Source organism: Vigna umbellata, chromosome 8 (genome assembly GCF_029865625.1).
Source record: "Vigna umbellata cultivar VRB3 chromosome 8, Vumbellata_1.0, whole genome shotgun sequence".
NCBI lineage: Eukaryota > Viridiplantae > Streptophyta > Magnoliopsida > Fabales > Fabaceae > Vigna > Vigna umbellata.
Window position 1 is genome coordinate 35,021,191 of NC_142172.1, and position 20,722 is coordinate 35,041,912.

Genomic DNA, 20,722 nt, shown 5'->3' on the forward strand with positions numbered 1-20,722 from the left:
CTAATAAATAGAGATGAAATTATAATTAAAACCAATAGTAAAAAAAAACTAGTGAGAGTGGACACTACAAGAAAATAGCTAGTTACCCGCGAATCATTATATACAGATTAGATCGGTATGTAATAAACATATTATATACGGATCTTATATACGGATATTGGGAAATCCATTATATACGGATAAATCCGTATATAATAATAAAAATATTTATATACGGAGGATCCGTATATAATTGCCGACGTTGGCGCCTTTAAACTTGAAGCTTTGTAGGGATAGTTCGTATCTAATATCTGTGTATAAGCTGATTTTAGAAAAAAAAACAAATAAAAATTAAACTGAAAGCTCCAAAATTTTCCCCCTCTATCACTCTCGAAAAAAACACATCTTCTCCCTCTTCTCGAACCTCTCCTCGAACCTTCAGTCCACTTCTCCCTCTTCTCCCTCTTCTCCCTCTTCTCCCTCTTCTCGAACCTTCAGTCCACTTCTTCACTGCACTCTCTTCTCCGCTGTCAGTCCACCTCGCCGGCAGCGAGCCTCTGGTTCAGTGAAACCCGCACTCCACGTCACCACTCGCGATTTGTGTGGATTCAGATTTCATTTGTCGAACACGGTGAGTAATCGAAGCTTTGAGGATTATTTTTGATTTCGTTTTCTCTTTTTGTTGTTTGGAGGTTTGAAATTGTGACTTTGGAAACCCTAGGTTGGTTTCTTCGAAGTGGTAGAGATAAGCTGGAGTTGTAGTTGCGTTTTGCTCCTGGTAAGTTTGAATCGTTTAGATTTGAGGTTTGTTTGAGTTATCTTTTCTCTGGGTGTTGTTACATTGTCCTATTTTTGGTCGTTGTTTTTTCGAGGTTTGAAATCGCGAATTTGGAAACCCTAGGTTGGTTTCTTCGAAGTGGAAGAGATAAGATCGAGCTGCTATTGCCTTCTACATTTGGTAAGTTTGAATTGCTTATATTTTGGTTTCTTTTTATTGGCTGTTATTGAAAATGGGTCTTGACCAAAACTAGTCACTGAAAATGGTTTGCTTCGTTTTGGGTGCTTTTATTGCTTTCAGATATTAGTCATCATGGTTTTGACAATCATGTTAGTGGATCCTATTTTTTCAAAAAAGTGGTAACATGGTTTGAAGTTGTTTCCTGGTTTGAAGTTGTTTCCATTTGAAATGTATATATAACTATATATGGGGCATAATATGGCACGGGAAGGGCATAACAAAGAGTACATATATATTTGCAATAAGTTCAATAATAGTTGCAACATGCAGCTGGCTAGGTAGTTCCTCTAATCTGAAAACAGAGAACAATGTTGGAGGTAGTTCTTCTAATCCTTCCTTACCCCCTTCCAAAGATGGTGGAATATGTTGGAGGCAGTTCCTCCAATCCTAAACATAGTGGCATTAAGGAACAAGACCATTTATTGACAATAGCCAAAATTGGGAGGATCATGAAGCAGATTTTGCCTCCTAATGCAAAAAATACCTTTTTCTACACTCCTAGTTTATTTGCTAAAGCTCTTTGAACACACTGTGTTTTTTTAACACTGTCACAAAAACAATAATTGTTGCACACCAACCAATTCCATCCCAAAATCTACTTTTGTCTTCAAACATCTTAGCTGTCTCCCTCTTGCTGTCATAAAAGAACAACCATGCCTGTGAAATCAACAACCATACCAAAGAAACAAGATAGTTGGCTAAAACTCAATGAACCATGTTTAATGAGTCAAAACAAATGTTAACTTCAGTTTCCTGACTTTGGAACTGATCAATGCTCTCAAAGTGGTGCTCTTACGCTGATTAAAGATGGAACAATGATAAATTCTAGCAAAAGGAGAAATTTGTCAGTTAATTTCATTCATTTTGTTCCAGCTTTTAGAGTTTTCAAACTTAAGGGTGGTCTAATGTGTGTGTAGGGAAATTGACATATATGGGTGGCGTTTTGAGCCTAATGATAATGGAAATGCATATCTAACATACAACTTTGAAAAACCTGCAATGTTTGGAATCCTTACCGTAACCCCATATGGCACATTAAAATTGGTAGAGTTTTATTTTTAAAAGAACCAAGTTTCTGGAACTTGAGGTGGATCAAAATAAATGTGAATTTTATGGCAAGTGTGAACCCTTTGGAAGTTGTGATAACTCCACATCAACAAATTCCAACTGTTTGGATTTAAGGACTTGGTTATGACTTAATTAGCATCCAACATATATTGCAATAATATTCATTTATTTAACAATATGATTAGTCTAGGCAGAGGACAATACATGAAGCAATGAAGTCATTGGTTACTCAGTAAAATAATTACATATGCATTTTAGTACAGTAGTAGATATGTTACAAAGTTAATGCCCCTCTTTTTTTGTCCATGTACCTTTATGTTGTCCTTGTACTATAAAACTAGTTTTTTTAATTGATACAATGCATGTTGTGACTTGAAATCATCAGGTAAAAAGTTTCCCCATTTTCTGGTCAAACAGTGACATCAAAACCCAAGTAAGTGGTTCTAACCTTTTATTTGTATTTAGTGTGGGGAGGTAAATTAGCCTTGTGATTGTTTGATGTTCAATTGCATTGTGTCATTCTCGTTAGTCACTGAAATTTGGTTATGGATGTAGTAAAGTACTGAAATGTGGTTATGGATGTAGTAAAGTATGTTAGTTTTAACATGTGTTGTTTCTATTTTAGTTAATTTGTAGTTTGATGTTCTGTTTTAAATTGATATACGATTCTGTATACATATTCCATATTATAAAAACTTTTAATTAAAAGATGTATTACTTATCAAAAGAAATTAAATTAACTAATGTAATAATAATGATCATACTAATATTACAGAGTGATATACAGAGTGAGAGTGATATTATAAGGGATGATAAGTAGAAAAAGGAATATATATATATATATATATATATATATATATATATATATATATATATATATATATATATATATATATATATATATAGATTTGAAAGGAAAGGTGGAAAAGAGAGGCGTGTTGAGGTGTGGCGTGGTGGCTGCTATGGTACATGTGGGTGGCTTCCCTTTGTGATGAACAAGATATGCATCTTATCCTCATTTTGTCTTTTAGTGGTCTTTGATTTAGTCACCCTACTTCTGAATGCCTCACTTCTACGCATGCTATGTGTTGCTCCCAAAACGTAACACCAATCCTTCATTCTCCAAGAAAATAACTCAATGCTTCTCCTTTCCTCTCCAACTTTCCGTATGCGTGCAGCTGCTCCCCAAGACGTGACAGCAGCAACTCTTCTCGGTGACACCCTTCCACCCAATCTTAATTCATATAAGAGCTCTCTTTGCTTCCACCAGTGGCACCTCCAACACGTAACCATGCATACCACTTCACCTACTATGGTCAAACATGCACCTCCAATTCATTCTCAGCATGAACCCAAATTAAATATTCAATTGTAGTACAAAACCAATGTCACATCTACACGACTTTTGCTTCCATCTTCCATTCTCCCATCAAATCAACAAGCTATGACAATTACATCCACTAAAAGAAGAAAACAAAGTAATCTCTAACATGCTGCACGTTAACTTCCACAAAGAGTTAAAATACACTCCTTTTCTCTCCCCAAAACCGTCACACCTATTCCCATCTAGCTTCCACCTTCATTTTTTTATTCATCATGGCATAAGTCACACTTCTAGACAAACTTTTTCTGAATTTTAAAGAATGATGTGTTTTTCATTGCAAAATGCCGTGACCACTTTTCTGTCATCATATCACACTTTCTTCTAACAAAACCAAGAACTTATCTCTTCCTAAAAGCAATTAAATAAATATTCTACTCTTCCATCACAACAAACATTGAGTACAGCCGTGTAGAAGTAAAAAGCTTATGGAATAAAATAAGATGCAAGTAAAATAAGCAACCAAATGCAATTCAAATTGGAAATGATACTACATAAACACGTTAACAGCAAAGAGGGAAGGGTACGTTTTCTTACACATGTTTAGAACAATAAATGTAGTATGTTCGTTTTTTTTATACATATATTTATAAAATATTTTTGTAAATTTCCATTTTTGAGGAAAAAACTAATTTAAAAAATACAATTCATTGACATTCATCAATAAATTATTTGAGATAAAAAAAATAGGGTAACATAATTTAAAAATAAATTTCTCATTAATTACATTTACCCATAACGCAATTTCGAATCAACAAACCTTTTAATCAAGTCATGAATTAAGTAAACTGGTCTAAAAAAATATTTAAGAATATTCTATAAATATCTAATATAGTTCTCTTTGTATTAGAAAAAGAAAAAAAAATATGAATATTTAAAAAATAATAACGTTGTTCTTTGATTTTAATTCACTTTAAATAGTAGAAAAAAATAGAAAAAAAATCTTCAACAATCACAAAAAATATATTTACTTATTTATCAAAATTGAATTATTAAAATAGAAAATCTACTTTATAAATTATTAGCACCTTTTTTTTATCTTTCGATTTTAATGGCTAATCCAAAACTAATATTCTCAAATGTTAAAAACCTCTATTTTATATTATTACCATAAAAATTTAATACCAAACAAATTTTTATATACTCGCAAAATTTTCTATTGGATTTTTTAATACATAAAAAACATCCATGAAAAAAAAATCTAATATTAAATTTTACACTGAAATTTCATTACAACGTTAGAAAAAGGATAACTACACTGATTTAATATATTCAAAAGACAAAAAAAAAAAATGACGACCTAATTTATATAAATTTCATCTTTTTATCTCATCTTTTGTTTTAAAAAATAAAAAGTAAAATTGGTAAAAGTAAAAAGTGTAAATTTGGAATTTAAAAAAAAATGAGAAGGTGTAGAAAGAAGATGGGGTGGTTCAGGGAGCATCACACTCTAACTTTTTCTATTAAACACAGAGCTGTCAAAACGGGTAATCCGGCTCGACCCAGTCCGGCCTACCACGGCTCACTACGGGTTGATTACTTAGTAAGCCAACCCAACCCGACTCACTTATTAGCAAGGTGAAAAAGTTTGAATCGAGTCCGACCCACCACAGGTTGGTGGGTTAAACGGGTTGACTTAGTAGCTCATTTATAGTGTTGTCAAAATAGGTTGTCACTCGCAAGCCAACTCGATCCACCACGGGTTTGAGCTGGGTTGGGTTTAAAAAAAATATAATTTTTTTATACAGGTTAATTTTCTCGGTTCACATTAATTTAATTATTTATTATCTTGTGTTTCAATATTATTAGTTAACCATTTTTTTATTATATTGTATATGAGATAGAAAAATGTTTCAAAAGAAAAAATATTATATCATAGATTTATCTATTCAAAACTCTAATATTATAGATGGACAACTAATAAAAAATTAAATATTAAAAATTTTATTTCTTTGTTTTTTATACTTGTTTGTTTTTGGATTAAGGTATGATATATTTTTTTTTTACTTTGAATCGTCTTTAGAGTTTAACATCATTTTACAATAAAATTTATTTAGATTTGAATAAAAAAATTATAATATTTTAATTTAAAAAAAAAACTTATAATTTTTTTAATTTAAAAAGGAACTTATAATTAAAGGAGCTAAATAAAAAATTATAAATTGATATTAGAAACTGTGACTCTTACTTCATAATAAAAAATCTATAAAATGATGTTAAAAATTATGTAGGACCCTAAACATGGAAACAATTAAGATTAAGACATTGTATAATAAGTTTACCTAGGGAATCCTAAAAAATATCCTTCATTTTAAGGAACTTGTTTAAATTGACTGAAATATGCAGAAAACAAAACACAAATGTGTTACATTCTAAGTCATGTTGGGCTTAATTCCAAGGATGGACATAAGAAATTGGAGTTTCTCCTTGATTTCTAAGGGGTGGATGGAGTTCTCATTGAGAGATGTTGGAGGCTCAACTCCAGTGAAGATGTAAAGAGCCTTCAATTCATCGGCACATGATGCTTCCTTTCTACCTTCATATCCTACTATCTTCCTTATCACATTAATCTCTTTCCACATCTTCTCATCACCCAATACTACCTGCAAAAGCTTCAGTAAACACTCCCATAATAATCAAATATGTTGCAATAAAACTTTTAGTTTATGTATACAAGTTTAATCATACACTAAGTGAATCATTTCCACATAGAATGCAATTAATTAGGCATTGACCTCTTCAGAAGAAGAGATAATGTTTTCTTCAGAGGAGCATTCAGATGGCCAAGACTCTTGTTCTACAGAGGAAACAAGAACTTCCATAGAATCTGTGCATCTGCCAATAATTGAAGATTCTGCAACCATACAAATTAATTCAGATATCAGGGCTCAAAACAAAAGTTAGTCCTCTAGACACTGTAAAATGGCAGACGTATTCTATGGTCCATACCTTCATGCAAATCAATTGTGTATGTCTTCTCATCAGGGTCTATCTGTTTTCCATCAAACAAATCATGTGCACTTTCATTAGCAATTTCTCTAGCTTCTGCATCTTCCAAGTACATCCTTTCATTTAATTCATGCATCTGAGATTCTTGATTTTCTGAGTCCTGAGAAGAGTTCTCATCCATTTGAATGTTATAAACCATCGCTTCTATTGGTGAAGCTTCAATTGGTTCACCTGGAATCAGTATTTCAGAAGGTTCAGCCAATGACTTCCTTGAATCATTTGTAGTGTCAAATTCTTTTCCTTCTAACATGGTATCCATATTTTCATCATTTCTTGAATGAAGCATCTCCTCCCGTAGATTTGGATCTTCTTCCTTTCTCAAGTCTTCTCCAGTTTCCCCAATGGTACTAGCTTCTTCTGCCAATGATTCTTCCATATCTTCAACAGAACCAATTCTTTTACCCCTTTCATCTGCCCCTCTACATATTCCTTCTGCATATTCTCCTCTCTCCCTAGTCTTATCAGTTCTACCCTCATCTCTAATTTTTTCTAACAGTCCCTTTGTTTCTCTTTGTAACTCTGCTTCCTCTATATCACCCTCCATGGGCTGATCCTGGGATTCATGTAAAAACAAAGTTTTAACCTCAAAAGTCTTAAATTCTTCATAGTCCTCACTAAATGGTTGCACTTGCACTCCATTATTTTCTCCTGGTGAGTTTTCCTCAATTCCATCAGTGGCATCTTCTTCTCGTGGACCACACTCACTCCCCACTGTCACATTTTCTCCATTCTTCATACCAAAACCATCGATTTCAATGTCTCTCTTTGCTTCATCTACAAGGGCTTGTTCCTCTCTATATATCTGCATATCATCACAACCACCCTGCTTAAAACATATCCTTTTAAGCAATGGGGGATCCTGGAGAGTAGGCCTAGGGAGCAATTTACTCATTAAATTCTGAGTGCATACATGGCTAGCCAAGAAAACTGCATAAGGCATAGAAAGAGCAATGACAATAACAGAAGCCACCGCAAGAGGTGGAACAAGCACAGGAGCAGCTGAAGCTATGAAACCAGCCACTAAGATCTTCTTTCCAACACAGACTCCCCTTTTGAGCAGCCACCTCATCATGCAACCATTTGCAGCATTACTTTTGGACGAGTATTTTCTAGTATCCCACTCTTCATCTTCCGCTTCTTCAAATTCCATCCTATAATATATACACCAACTAATGCTATTGAAAGTTGAAACAAAAACTTGTGATATGTCTAGAGATTAAAGAGGTTTTCTCTATGCATGTCTATACGCCTTACATCAACATTACTAATTAGCAAGTGAATAGAGTGAAAACGGTAAGAGAACGATGCAGTCCAGGAAGAGAGGGAAGATAATAGAAGAATGTGGATCAGAGTTGTACCTGAACAGATTGTAAGATAAACAAGCTTGAAATCCCTAACCTCTAAAGGCTAACATCCTACTGTGTTTTTCATCTTCGTTCTGATTCTCAGCAGCATGTTGGGCAAAATGACAAGTGTGTGTCTGATTCATTATTACAATATAGTTGTTGATGACACGTGCTATAAAGAGAGGGTTCAGTTGACAAATGTAGGCTAAGGAGAGTGCCACCTCGGTTTTATTTTGCATGTAACATTCAATATTATATAGAAATGATACGTTGAAATTATTTTCTTTACTTTTTACTAATTTTTTTAAAGTAAAAAATTTACTATTTTATAACTATTTTATTATTATAATATGTGAAAAATAAATATAAATATATTTCATTTTATCATTATTCCAATATCATATTATCATTAGTGTAATATCTTATTTATGTATTAATCATGCAATTATTCATCTAAGTATTATAATATTGAACTATTTTTCACGTGCTTTCAATTTGATTATGCTATTAGATAGTTTATGAGTTTAACCATGCCAATAGTGTAAAACAAGTTTTATATAATTATTTTGTATAGTTGTCGAGTCACACACAGAACGGGTTTTCAAGGAGATTAATTCTAATGATAAACAATTTAAAATAAAATGTAATTACTGTGTTCTAATTAGGTTATTTTTAATCAAATCTATAAATATAAATCTATAAATATATATAAGGTAAAAAAAATAAGTGATTGTATTTGATACTTATTTAATAATTAAATTGTTTTTAACATGAAAACACCTCCTGACACTGTAAAACAAATGACTACTATGAATTAGGAGACCATAGCTATCACATAGATATTAGACCTTAATCTCAATTCCCATGTCGAAACAATTATAAATGATATATATAATTTTTAAAAAGTTATTGAAAATTAAACAAATTTATTATATAATAATTTATATTTAGATAATAATATAAAACTATTTTCCAAACTAATGTCATAACGTTTTCTTTTCTTTTCATAAAAAGTTTTACCGTTTATTTATTTTATCTTAGTCGTATTTATGGCTCAATCTTCTATATATTTCATTTATTTTTATTTTTGGATTGAGTTTTGGAAAATTAAATAAAAAGGGGAAGTAAAAATTTATAAAATTATTTGAATTAATGAAAGAAAAAAAAAATAAGAAATAAGTTTTTTTATTATAATGAATATTAACAAAATACTAACTTATTTAGTGAAAGACTAACTAATCTATGAGTATTTTTTAAGTTAATGTTCGTCAAAGTTTATCAATGCTAGTAAGATAAGTTTTACGTAAAGGTCAACCATATTTGTTTTTGCGAAGTCTCCAATTTTGTTTGCAAGGTTATCATAATAATTTTTGTATTTTGTATTTTTATATTTGGTAATATTTGAAACATTTTATTTAAGAAAATTAAAATTTAATAAATTTGAATTGTTAATATTTCAAAGAATAAATAATTTAAAATAAAAGCAATTCAAATATACAATATTTAATTTTTGTTTCAAAAAAATTGAAAAATTTCGTATCAAAGCTAAGGATTTTAATGGAATAGGGAGGTGAAGGCAGTAATTACAGCGGGGCTAGAAGTAACAGCCCGAGCCATTGTTTGGTGACAGTGAGTGGGGACGTGCGCTTTCAACCGTGGTTTCAAGGAGAGAGAGAAAAGGTAGAAAGTGTGGTGTTTAGCGCCGGTGGTATCCACAGCCATGAGGATCGTTCGCAGAGACATCGTTCCTAATGGACCTGGTAGCGTTAAGGTTCAATTCCTATTCTCCACACTTCAGTTTCCTTGGTTCCATGAAATTTCTTCTTCACGTTTATTCTGTGCACTATGCAGATGGTGGCGGTGGATTCCGATGATCTGTGGTTTGCGTATAACTTGATTGCTCCCGGAGACTCTGTCATGGCCGTTACTGTTAGGTGCTATTTTCTCTCAATTCTTGCTTTCTTTGATCGCATAATCTGTTTTTCAATTTTCATATTTCTTTCGTTTTCTTGCTTGTTGTAACTTTAATAGGAAGGTTGTTAGAGAGGCCGCTCATGGCGGTCGAGATGCAGAGCGCGTTAAGCTCAAACTGGAAATTAAAGTCGAAGAGGTATTTGTGCTATCAGTAGGATTTCTGTTCGGTTTTTCAGGTTGTGTTATCTTGATTTTGTTTTATACTAGGTTGCTGATTATGACAAAGAAGGTTCTATTCTCCGTGTTCGTGGAAAGAACATTTTAGAGAATGAACATGTCAAGGTAGTGAACTGCGACTGTCATCCAGATTTCTTCTCCAAATTGTTACTGCCGAACTTAAGTTTTCATCTTTGTAACTCGTTGCAGATAGGAGCTTTCCATACTCTAGAACTTGAACTGCAGCGACCGTTTGTGGTCAGAAAGGTATTTTCTCTTGAATCATTGTGCTTCTTGTTACAAATCATTTCGCAATGTTAAACTCGTGCTTCATATGCATATAAGCCAGGCCTTTTGCTTGTATCTATCACTGTGCCATTATGGTTAGAATAGAAAATGTAACCTAAGAAATGAGTGGTGAGGAATCTTTATGTAAATCACATTGTGATATAGTTCGCAGCCCACTGGTACCTTTTTGAATCACAATTACTGAATATTATATTCTGCCTCTTGTAGGATGTTTGGGATTCTTTGGCTTTGGAGGTGCTACAGCAGGCCTCTGGTACGTATCAAATTATATGAATGTCTCAGTTCTTTTATAGATATTTATAATTATGGAAATTTTAGTGGCGTAGTCTGTTTGCGTGGAAATTACAAAATATTCTCATTTGAAGAATGAAGATATTACTTTACCTATTTTCACTTGATAAAATTGTTGAATTTCTACTTTATGAGATGTCTTAAATCTCCTGCACACCTTTAAATAGTTGTTTTAGAAAAATGGTGGAAAGAATGAAATAAATTATCATATAGAACCAGTCATGTTTTTCAAGCAAACAAAGGGTTAACAATCCTCATGTGGTCATTTGTTGTCTGACTGTTGGCGTAAATCTTAGTAATCAAAACTGTGAATGAAAATCCCATGCATATTTTGTAGATCCTGGTGCAAGTGCTGATCTAGCAGTGGTGTTGATGCAGGAAGGATTAGCTCATATCCTCCTTGTTGGTAGAAGGTTGGCTATAAATTTACTAGGTTTCATTTATATGTATTACTTATAATAGCATTTTATCCATAAGATAATTTGCTCAGCACTCATATTAAACTTGGTCACTGTTATTTTTGTTTTGATTTCTGTGGGTAACCACAAACCCTGGAAATTAAATACACGTTCTGCTTCTTGTTGATACTCTAGTTTATGTTTTCCATGTAATTGTGTCATTACAATGAAATGATTCATCGTATTAATCCAATAAAACAGTATGACTGTTACTCGATCACGGATAGAAACATCTATTCCACGCAAGCATGGGCCTGCAATTGCTGGTTATGAGAAAGTAAGATCTGTCACCCTATTGTAAGACGTCAGTGAATGAATTATATAACTTGAGTGATACAATTCTAAATCATCTCTCCCTTTTGTAGGCTTTGGATAAGTTCTTCGAGAATGTTATGCAGGTAAATAAGGACTTAAATTTCTTATCTTTAGCATTTATTCTCATTAGTGATACATATTCCATATTAAAAAAATTGAAATGGATTTACTATGATTTATAATTTTTTTTTTCAATTAAGGTGTTTCTGAAATTAAAGCTAATGCTATAATGCAAATTCAAACACCCCTCAAAGCTATATCACCTGATTCTTGTTATGTTATATATGTGTAGCTAGTTTTGAATTGGTGTTCTTCATTAGTTGACTTATAGCCACTTCCTTTCCCCGAGCAATGAGATACTCACGGTAATAATATCATACCCATGCACCAAATATGGGCATCTTGTTGGATAATATTAGATGCCTGGATGAGAATGAGAATGCCAGTTATCAAATATCTCCTTATTGTATGAATAATGTATTTTATATGTTTCTTTACTCTTGGTTAAGAGGATATTATCATGATCTTTTGCCCTTGTATTTCTTTCTTATATTTAATCATATATATTTTACATTCAACAAAAAGTGTAAAAGGGGCATTGACAAATATACTGGAATTCTACGAATCTGTTTAGGCTTTCTTGAAACATATCGATTTCAACGTGGTTCGCTGTGCTGTAATTGCAAGTCCAGGATTTACAAAGGTGAGCAATTATTTCCTGTTTGCTTTATTCGTGGTGAATATTTACAAATTTGATTGTGTGTTTGCATGTATTATTATTAATAGTATAAAATCATCTTTAGTGGTTTTTGCTTGCTTAAGTGAAGACAGGATTTTGAAATTCTGTTTCTGTTTCAGGATCAGTTTCATCGTCACTTATTTTTGGAGGCAGAACGAAGACAGTTGCGACCTATTATTGAAAACAAATCACGCATCATTCTTGTGCATACAACTTCAGGATACAAGTATGGTTGCTTTCTTTATTTGCATATTTTCCTACTTTTTTAGTATGCTACAAAAGCTTCATAAGGTAATTAGAATTAACATGAACATGTGAAGATTGTTGTGCTTGCTGATCAATTAACTGTGGCTTGACTTGCTTAATCTTTCTTCTGTGTAATATTCTTATGCGTATTGACTAAAAAATATGGCTGCAAACATAGAGTAACTGACTCTTATTTTAAGGATTAACTTTTAAGTTCAATTGCTTGTGGGCACTGCTGTATTTTCTTTATCTTATCTCTTTAGCCTAATTATTTATTATCTGTAGGCATAGTTTAAGGGAGGTTTTGGATGCTCCAAATGTCATGAATTTGATAAAAGATACTAAAGCAGCACAAGAGGTACCATCAAAGCCCGTATCTTTTACTTTTCTCTTTGGCACTGCTGAAAAAATTCCGTATTATGTTTACTTATTTTATATTGAGTGTGGGTTAAGCTTTGATTTCTTTGTTTTTCAGGTTCGAGTTATGAAGGATTTCTTCAACATGCTTTCAAATGTCAGGTTTTCTTTTCAGATGCATTTGTTAACCTTGCCTATTTTTATGATTAGAATGCCATATCCTTATTTTTTAATTGCTTTCAGAATTAGTTCAACTTAAAAATTATGATGAAGTTAAAGACACTAAGTTTAGGTGGATCAATAAGGTCTTTGGTTAACTTCTATTTGCTCATAGTCATATACCTAAAAGAGAAGTATTGATCTTTTATACAGTTGCATGATAAATTGATCTAATAATGACTTGTAGTTAGATGTTTACTTTATTGAATTGCATGAGAAGCATATCTTCCATCAAATTTGCTTTCTGTTTTTCATTCTAAGATTTTTATTAGGTGTTTAAAATTCAAATAACATCATACTTTTATCGAAAGTAAAAGTTATCTCAATTATATTGTGCTAATACTTTCTCCTTATTATACTTCTTACGTAATGATGTTTAGTATTTGTTGAACCCAATCGAGAGTTACCAATGTAACTGGGTGGATGCTGGGTAAGCTAAAAAAATCATGTTCCAGAGGATTTATCATGGGAAACCATTATTTTTTTGTCTGTTCTACAAAAGTACATTTTTTTTTTCTTATTCTTGTGCACAAAAAGCATTAAAAATCTGGTTTAGAGTGAGAATAAAAAATCTAAAGGAAGTATCACCTTAGCATAAAAGGAGTACTCATGTTTCTCCCTTGGATTATTGTCTCTTCAAAGCTGTAGAAACAGCTTACCTAAATTTTGCATTTTCAGAAATATAGGAAATCCTGATTGAATATGTATTTGATGTGGAACAGGATCCATCACGCGCATGTTATGGAATGAAACATGTTGAGGTTGCCAATGAACGCCTAGCTGTACAAACTCTTCTCATCACAGATGATCTTTTCAGGTTTGCATGATATAATCGCAAAATATTCTTAAATGAAAGACAACATGCCGGATTGATCTATCAGATTCATACTTTGGCTTCCTGCGTCTTTTTTCTTTTTGTTTGTTTTATTTTAACCGTGTATCTTATGTATCTCTTTGTTCATCTTTGAAACTGGTTTAGATCAAACTTCTTTGCAAACTACCTTTTACTTCAGGTTTTGTTTTAAAGAAAGATATTTTGGTTTTTATTTTTGAGCCCGTATAGCATTATCACTTAGCTTTATCTTTGCATTTGCTTTCGCATCCTATTTGTTAACTTGGGATTTGGAATTTAATCCTGAAAATTCTCTGTTTGATGTTGCCATGGAGTTGTGTCTTCACTATTTGCTTTTGGTTATAGGAATTCAGACATATCAACAAGACAAAAGTTTGTTAACTTGGTCAACTCTGTTAAGGATTCAGGAGGATCTGTCCATGTATTTTCATCCATGCATGTCTCTGGAGAGCGTAAGTTTTACTAATTTCATTATTCTTTAACTTTTTGGGATATTATTGATCCTAGAAATTCATTGACTGAGAATGGTGAACAATTATTGAAAAAGAAGGTAAAAGTAGTAAGATCACAATATATAAACTAAAACGTTATGCCTTTTTTTCTTCCCCCTTTTGTTATTTAGAGCTGCTTCACGGAAATAAATGAAATTTCTGAACAAACATTTTATGTTCTAATTTCCTGTCTGTTTGAAATTGAATATGTCAACTTTATATTACTGGACAGAACTAGCCCAGATAAGTGGCATTGCTGCAATTCTTCGGTTTCCTCTCCCAGATCTTGAAGACATTGAGATGTGATGGATAATGTTGGTCAAGCATGTTAGTGTTGGCCATGGCTCCTCTGTTTTATTATACTGGACTGGTGTTGCATCAGTCCCTGAGTACTCCTTGCGGATTTCTGGATAATTGAACGAGGAATTTGTACTATAAACTACAATGCCAATTAATAGTTGCAAGTCATTTATCACCCAGTGTTCCATATTTTTGGGTGAATTCCTTTGCTCATTGGTCTTTGTATTGAAAATTGATACTTTCCAATTTCCCATCATGTATATGAATCTGTTGAGTAATTATGATTGTAAACAGTCCTGTAATCCCTAGCTAAAGGGGATAATTGTTGATGTTCAAATGCTAAAAGCTATGGAGTGAGCAAATTGGTTTAGGAGAACCGAGTTTTTCTGGAGATTGTGGCAAGCGTGCAACTGTCTAAAATAATAGACTAATAGTTGGCTAATATATTGTTTTTGGAAATGAATGTTTATAATTTTTTTTTAAAATCCTGTTTGTGTATTTTTGAAAATTAATATTTAAAAGTACATTCATTCAGTCACAGCAAATATGTATGAGTTAAAGTTCTTGGGTCGTTAGTCTGTTATTCGAGGCAATCCTATTTCATTTATAAAATTACTTGTAATTTAAGTCGACCATCAATAGCTGTAAAGTAGAAAATCTTACTGGCTTAATTTTTTATATATAGTGTTCTTATAAGGACCATATCTAATCTAGGATTTAAGGCAAAAATTGTATTAAGCTTATTCTATTATGAAATTTTGTTATTATCTAATAATCATATCTTAAGGCTAAGATAACTTTTTTAATTAGTTTGTCCCGAGACATAATTAGTTCCAAATCGAATTTTGACTTCAGTTTAAAAATAAAAGTTCAATGATAGCAACAATTGCTTGTGTTATTAATAATATTCTGAAAATAATGGATAAATTTAGAAAAGGAATTGGTATTTCGATGTTTTATAACACTTTGTGTAAAAGAATTAAGACGTAGTATAATATTTCTAAAATATTTTTATAAAATTTATTATATTGTTTATATCAACAATATTATTCTTAAACCTTAACGTATTAAACTGAGGCCTGGCAAAATTTGAAACCAAATGCGTTTGCCTAAAATTAGCCATATAGTTATTCCCAAATAGTTTATATAAACTGTACTCTTAAGTCGAAATATTTATATGTACTTACATTAGCTGAAACAAATAGTAATAACTTGAGTTAATTAAATGATCCAAAATAAGTTTCCAATGTCACTTTAAATATTAAATAAATTATATTTTTTGAAGAAAACTACTAACTTAGGGTTTGAAAGTAGTCCCGTGAACTTCCCTGAAAGCTGCTCTACTGCTATAAACTTCTTTGTATTTTATAAAAACTTCTGAAAAAAATTGAAAATATTTTCTAAAATCAAACAGCCACCAAGTGAATGACACAATTGACACCGTATATAAGGGTAGGGTAACGAGGAAGAAATTTGGAATTTCTAAGCATGACAGATTAAATTTACGATTTTAATTTTTAATATATACATAATAAAGACCCTCCATGATAGGTGAAATCAAGCATTGCACCCTGCTGGCCCTGGGAACAGCCATAATGAAAACCATCACATTGACAGAACAAACTAAACATAGTATGAAACTAGAACTGCATGTCTAACAACATATAGCTGACGAGCCAAAACACCATAGCCTGTTCATTCATCTTCGAACATAACCAAAAGAGGTTACACTTGATTCTGGATAGTGCTTTCATGATGCCCTTTGACTTGGCTGCTAGGGAAGTTGTTACTCCAGCAGCAGTCACAGAAGAGCTAAGCAACCAACATAATACTACGATAGTCATTTGCATGTATCTCCTGAGTAAAGAAAGCTCATTACTCATCTTCGTGACTGTGATTGAAATTTGAAACCGGGGGAGCACCTAAGAGGTCCATTTGGGGCAACAGAATATCATTCTGTTCTAAATATACCACAACCTTCTCAGCTTAATTCTTCTTTATTTCTCCACTTCTATTTCTAGGAACTGAACCATCCTTCCCAGATTGCACTCCTAAAGCATGTGCAAACATTCTCTTTGCAGCTCCCAAGTGCTCCTTTTTCATGTAGTCTTTATTTACAGTTTGCCCTTGTGTTGTATCTTGAGGGAACAGAGGCAACTCTTCGTGAACTGGTGTTTGATCATTCCTTTTATTATGTGAGGATGCATTAGAACTGCTACTGTTTCTTATTCTGTTGTTTGGATTCCTTCTTAGGCATAAAATCTCTTCAGAATCTTTCGTGAGATTGGACACTTCACTGTTCTTATCTTGAACATTCAATTCATCTTTGAGGCCTCCATCATTTATACTGTCATTAGCCAAGCCACTCTGATTCTTTGTATGAATTCTTTGACCCAGTGCATGAGCAATCATTCTGCGGGCAACCACAGGCACACTCCGAGGCTTTTGTTCACCAGGCTCTTTTACCTCTTCCAACTTCATAGAGAAAATTCTCTCACGAGCAACTAAATAAGCTGCTTTCCTCTCCTCCAATGACTTTGAAAAGGATGTTTTGTTTGTCTGCGAGACTGAAATATGCATCACACAGATTAACGCTACCTAACCCGAACAGGAACCCACATCATAGAAAAAATCCAACTTACTGATAATGGTAGATTCTACAGGTAGGTTAATAGTGTATATGATGTGCTACGGTAGCTGCTGATGTAAGAATCAGCAGCATTCATTACCTGAAGAGGCTTCGCTTCTCCTTAATATCTGGTGGGAAGTAACCAAAGATTGAGGTTCGTCATCATACTTCCATAGGATATCACTAACAAGGATTGGAGGTCTGGAATCCATCCAACGGAGTTTATTTCACAAAAAGAAGCCATAAAATAAAGTAATACAAATTTTGCCTGAAATAAGAATAGCAAGAGAGAAACAAAAGGAAGTTCATTTACATGGACGTATCTGGACATCTCTCCAGAATCAAATGACGGTCATCTCCTTCACCAACAGATTCATGTGCAAACCTGGCAACAATTATAAAGCTATCAAATGAAAAGAAAAATAGACACAGATTCAAAATGAAACCAGAAAGGAATTTTGAAATCCACTAAACTAAAATTCAGGAGAAAAATACCCAAATATCTCAGCAAGGCGATGCAAGAGAAGACGGTTGTAAGAGTTCATTGGCTCCAATTCCAAGATCCCATCTGAACTATAGTCAATAAAAACAGATATTAAGAAGCATATTAGATAATCCAGTCTACCAGCGAAAGAAAAACTTCATTGTAAAACAACTATTTAGCACACCATGCATATGTTTAAATGCCACAAAAACTAGCCATGGTCACATGCCATAAATGACTGACAAAGCTTTAAAGCTGTTCTACAAAATCCCCTTTACATATTAATCAACATACATTAAGACCTTAAGACTATTAATATTGCAAGAAAACTTGAAATGCACTGTATCAAATAGCAGATAGCACTGCATACAAACAGCAAAAGGCGCAGTGGTTGAAATATAATACACACACACAAATATAAAGTGGCATATTATAAAGTATTATGCTACATGCAAATAAATCTTGAGAGAGACTGAAACAGTCTTGTCTAATCTTCAGAGAGAAATTCCTCGAGGGGGGATATTGGGTTTAATCTAAGACTCAAAATGGCCAAGTGAATAAACACTAAATAGGATAAAGAAGAGGCCATGTGAAGAAATATGGAAGCGTTTTAAATGGTCCGTGATACGTTGCATGTAAGATTACTAAAGTATTGTGAGTCAATTTAAGAATCAGGATAGCCTTCTCCTATGATTAACGCAAACCAAACCCAGCCCCCTTTGATTTCATTTTCTTCAAACTCAAGCACATAGAGCTCTTAACATCCCTTGCAGAACCAGATCCACTCTGCCTCCATGGACTCCAGCTTTCAGAAAAAGCTGAAAACCTGGCCAACTCCACAGATTACACCAACCCACAACACAATATCTATGACACAACATGCAGCCATAAACACGACCTTGATGATGTTTTCAGCAAGCTCCACAATACAACAGTGTTGTGATTGCGTTTTCCATGAAATCTGTGATGCAACAGTGCTTCTCCAATTTTAATAACACTAACTGCAACAATGCATTCTCTCATTTCTAACACACATTGCTTTCTTCTTTTAGGGGCCATAAGTACATACACACGAGAAACATGAAGAAAAACATAAAATTGTTTAGAATCATTCCCTGGCCCTTCCGTTGAAACAATTTGAAGGGATCCACTGAGTCTTCAAATTTGTCTTTGAACCATCCTTAAGACAGGTAAAACATGAATTTAACTATACCTGGGACTAATACTCAAGTTAAACACCACTCAAATTATAGAATAAATGTTACCTAGTGTGATCATCCTGAAGAAAGTTAACCAAGACTTCTTCCATTGTGAGAACTAGATGTTTACAAGCAAGATTGTCCTTGACAAGAAAAGCTAACTCCTCAACCTGATATACAAAAGCATCAGTCAGTACTAAGACTCAATTAAAATTTTAAACACAGCAATGTAAGTCCTTCTTAAGAGACGCTACTTAGCGCCATGCCCGTTCAAATAACACAAAGGCCAAGCAAAATCATCAGATATGCATATATTATACTGAAACCAAACAAAGCAGAAATTGTCCTTAAAAAACCCCTCAATTAACATTGGGAAAGAAAGAGGAACAACCTTTGTCATAAAACATATCCTAAGGTTCAGAAATTTCTAACTTCAATGCAAATTGCTACGACCTTACCAACATAATAACCGTAAAAAGGATAGCGCATGACAGTTCAAAATTGAAATTCATTGAGTATCATCCATTATATCTTTACAGAGAGAAACTTAGAAACATACCATGGCGAATTGGGTCATACTCATGTTGAAGGAATTGAGGAAAGTCAAAGGTTCTAGGGTTTAGGGTTCCCAATTACAATATCCTACTCTTCACTTCAGCTTCAGATTAGTTCAATGGATGGAAGTTGCTGCCTTCCTTTTTCTTTTACGAGCACTTTTTTTTTTTATCTTTTAGTTTTTCATTCCTCCTGCTATAGTTTAAAACAGTAAAAATAGTTTTCTGAGAAAACATAAAATATTGTTTTTAACATGATAATTTTTCTAATGTACAACTAATTAGTACTATAGTTTAAAACAGTAAAAATATTGTTTTCTAATTTTTCTATTGTATTTAAATTGTCTTTTCATTATATTTTCCTGTGAATATTTTTCATTATAAAAATATCACATTTATTTCATGAAAATTGATGAAAAACAGACATTTTAGTTTGTAGTATACACCTATTCAATACTATTAATATAATATTTTTATTTTAAAATATAAAATAATTTAGAAAATATACTTTTAAAATAAGTTATCAACATTTAATAGGTGTAGGAAAATTGAGGAGTGTCCATCTAATATTCTTTTTTTGTTTTTAATTGAATTACTCTATTTAATAACAATAAATTAATCACGTAAACCTAATTAATTATTAATTATTGTGATTAGGTAAGTGTTCTTACCTTTTTAATACAATATTTTTCACTTCTCCATATTTGCATTTTCACCAAATTTTTAATCTCACATTTGTTCCATCCAAATCTGTTTTTACACAAATCTCTCTAGAACATATAATTTTTCAAATAAACTTTAAACCAAATAACCGAATTAAAAATTAAAAAACCCAATAAAAAATATAGTTCAATACTTAATTAAAAATTGTCAAATAAATTCTGGGAAATAATTTAACCTTGTAAAACATCTTTTCAAGATTTTTCTTCTTCTTTATCTTTTGAATTAAGTCATTTCATCTTTTATTTGATTTTTTTTACCTTTATCACGATTTCAACTAATTTCTCATTCTGACTTTATGAGTATCAATTATCTCTGCCTCTTATATAACACTGTGAATATAACAATATTATTTTATCTATTTGTCGGTTATAATTCTTTTAGCTCTTATTACTTAATTTAACTTAACCAGATTAATCACGTATTATAATATATTAAATTACAAAAATCATTAATGAATTTAATTAGTTTAAGTTATCAATAGGAAAAACACATGTATGTGTTCACGTTTTTTATATAATAATAAAAAATAATAAAGTTATTATTATTATAATTATGAAATTAAATATAAATATTTTTTATAATTTAATTAAAAATACTTTTATTTATTTTTATGGGTAATTTTAC

At 32.2% G+C, this 20,722-nt stretch overlaps 3 protein-coding genes across 6 annotated transcripts; 1 reads left to right on the forward strand and 2 right to left on the reverse strand.

Annotated features, from left to right (window-relative positions):
* The first annotated feature begins 321 nt into the window (after positions 1 to 321).
* Positions 322 to 14,900, forward strand: LOC124829880 (protein PELOTA 1-like). Of its 2 annotated transcripts, XM_088097748.1 has the most exons (20): positions 322 to 610; positions 701 to 757; positions 852 to 937; positions 2,451 to 2,498; positions 9,368 to 9,572; positions 9,653 to 9,735; positions 9,833 to 9,911; positions 9,983 to 10,057; positions 10,142 to 10,198; positions 10,448 to 10,493; positions 10,869 to 10,944; positions 11,191 to 11,266; positions 11,355 to 11,387; positions 11,939 to 12,007; positions 12,163 to 12,269; positions 12,575 to 12,647; positions 12,765 to 12,803; positions 13,588 to 13,682; positions 14,064 to 14,170; positions 14,442 to 14,900. In XM_088097748.1, exons 5-20 carry the CDS (start codon positions 9,522 to 9,524, stop codon positions 14,513 to 14,515), a joined length of 1,140 nt encoding a protein of 379 aa, XP_087953874.1. In that variant the 5' UTR covers positions 322 to 610; positions 701 to 757; positions 852 to 937; positions 2,451 to 2,498; positions 9,368 to 9,521; the 3' UTR covers positions 14,516 to 14,900. The 2 variants fall into 2 exon arrangements, with proteins under 2 accessions (XP_087953874.1, XP_087953875.1); XM_088097749.1 differs by having other exon boundaries at positions 701 to 937.
* On the reverse strand, positions 5,635 to 8,150 carry LOC148194569 (uncharacterized). Of its 2 annotated transcripts, XM_088097746.1 has the most exons (4): positions 7,814 to 8,149; positions 6,396 to 7,606; positions 6,182 to 6,300; positions 5,635 to 6,049 (listed from the first exon to the last, which is right to left on the reverse strand). In XM_088097746.1, exons 2-4 carry the CDS (start codon positions 7,603 to 7,605, stop codon positions 5,819 to 5,821), a joined length of 1,560 nt encoding a protein of 519 aa, XP_087953872.1. In that variant the 5' UTR covers position 7,606; positions 7,814 to 8,149; the 3' UTR covers positions 5,635 to 5,818. The 2 variants fall into 2 exon arrangements, with proteins under 2 accessions (XP_087953872.1, XP_087953873.1); XM_088097747.1 differs by having other exon boundaries at positions 6,396 to 8,150.
* Positions 14,901 to 15,988: 1,088 nt separating the features above from the next.
* LOC124819956 (uncharacterized) lies at positions 15,989 to 19,554 on the reverse strand. Of its 2 annotated transcripts, none has more exons than XM_047291570.2 (6): positions 19,381 to 19,554; positions 18,888 to 18,991; positions 17,634 to 17,711; positions 17,452 to 17,523; positions 17,239 to 17,339; positions 15,989 to 17,076 (listed from the first exon to the last, which is right to left on the reverse strand). In XM_047291570.2, the coding sequence occupies exons 1-6, from the start codon at positions 19,402 to 19,404 to the stop codon at positions 16,496 to 16,498; spliced, it is 960 nt and encodes a 319-aa protein (XP_047147526.1). In that variant the 5' UTR covers positions 19,405 to 19,554; the 3' UTR covers positions 15,989 to 16,495. The 2 variants fall into 2 exon arrangements, with proteins under 2 accessions (XP_047147526.1, XP_087951840.1); XM_088095714.1 differs by having other exon boundaries at positions 17,634 to 17,706; positions 19,381 to 19,536.
* Between the last annotated feature and the right edge of the window lie 1,168 nt (positions 19,555 to 20,722).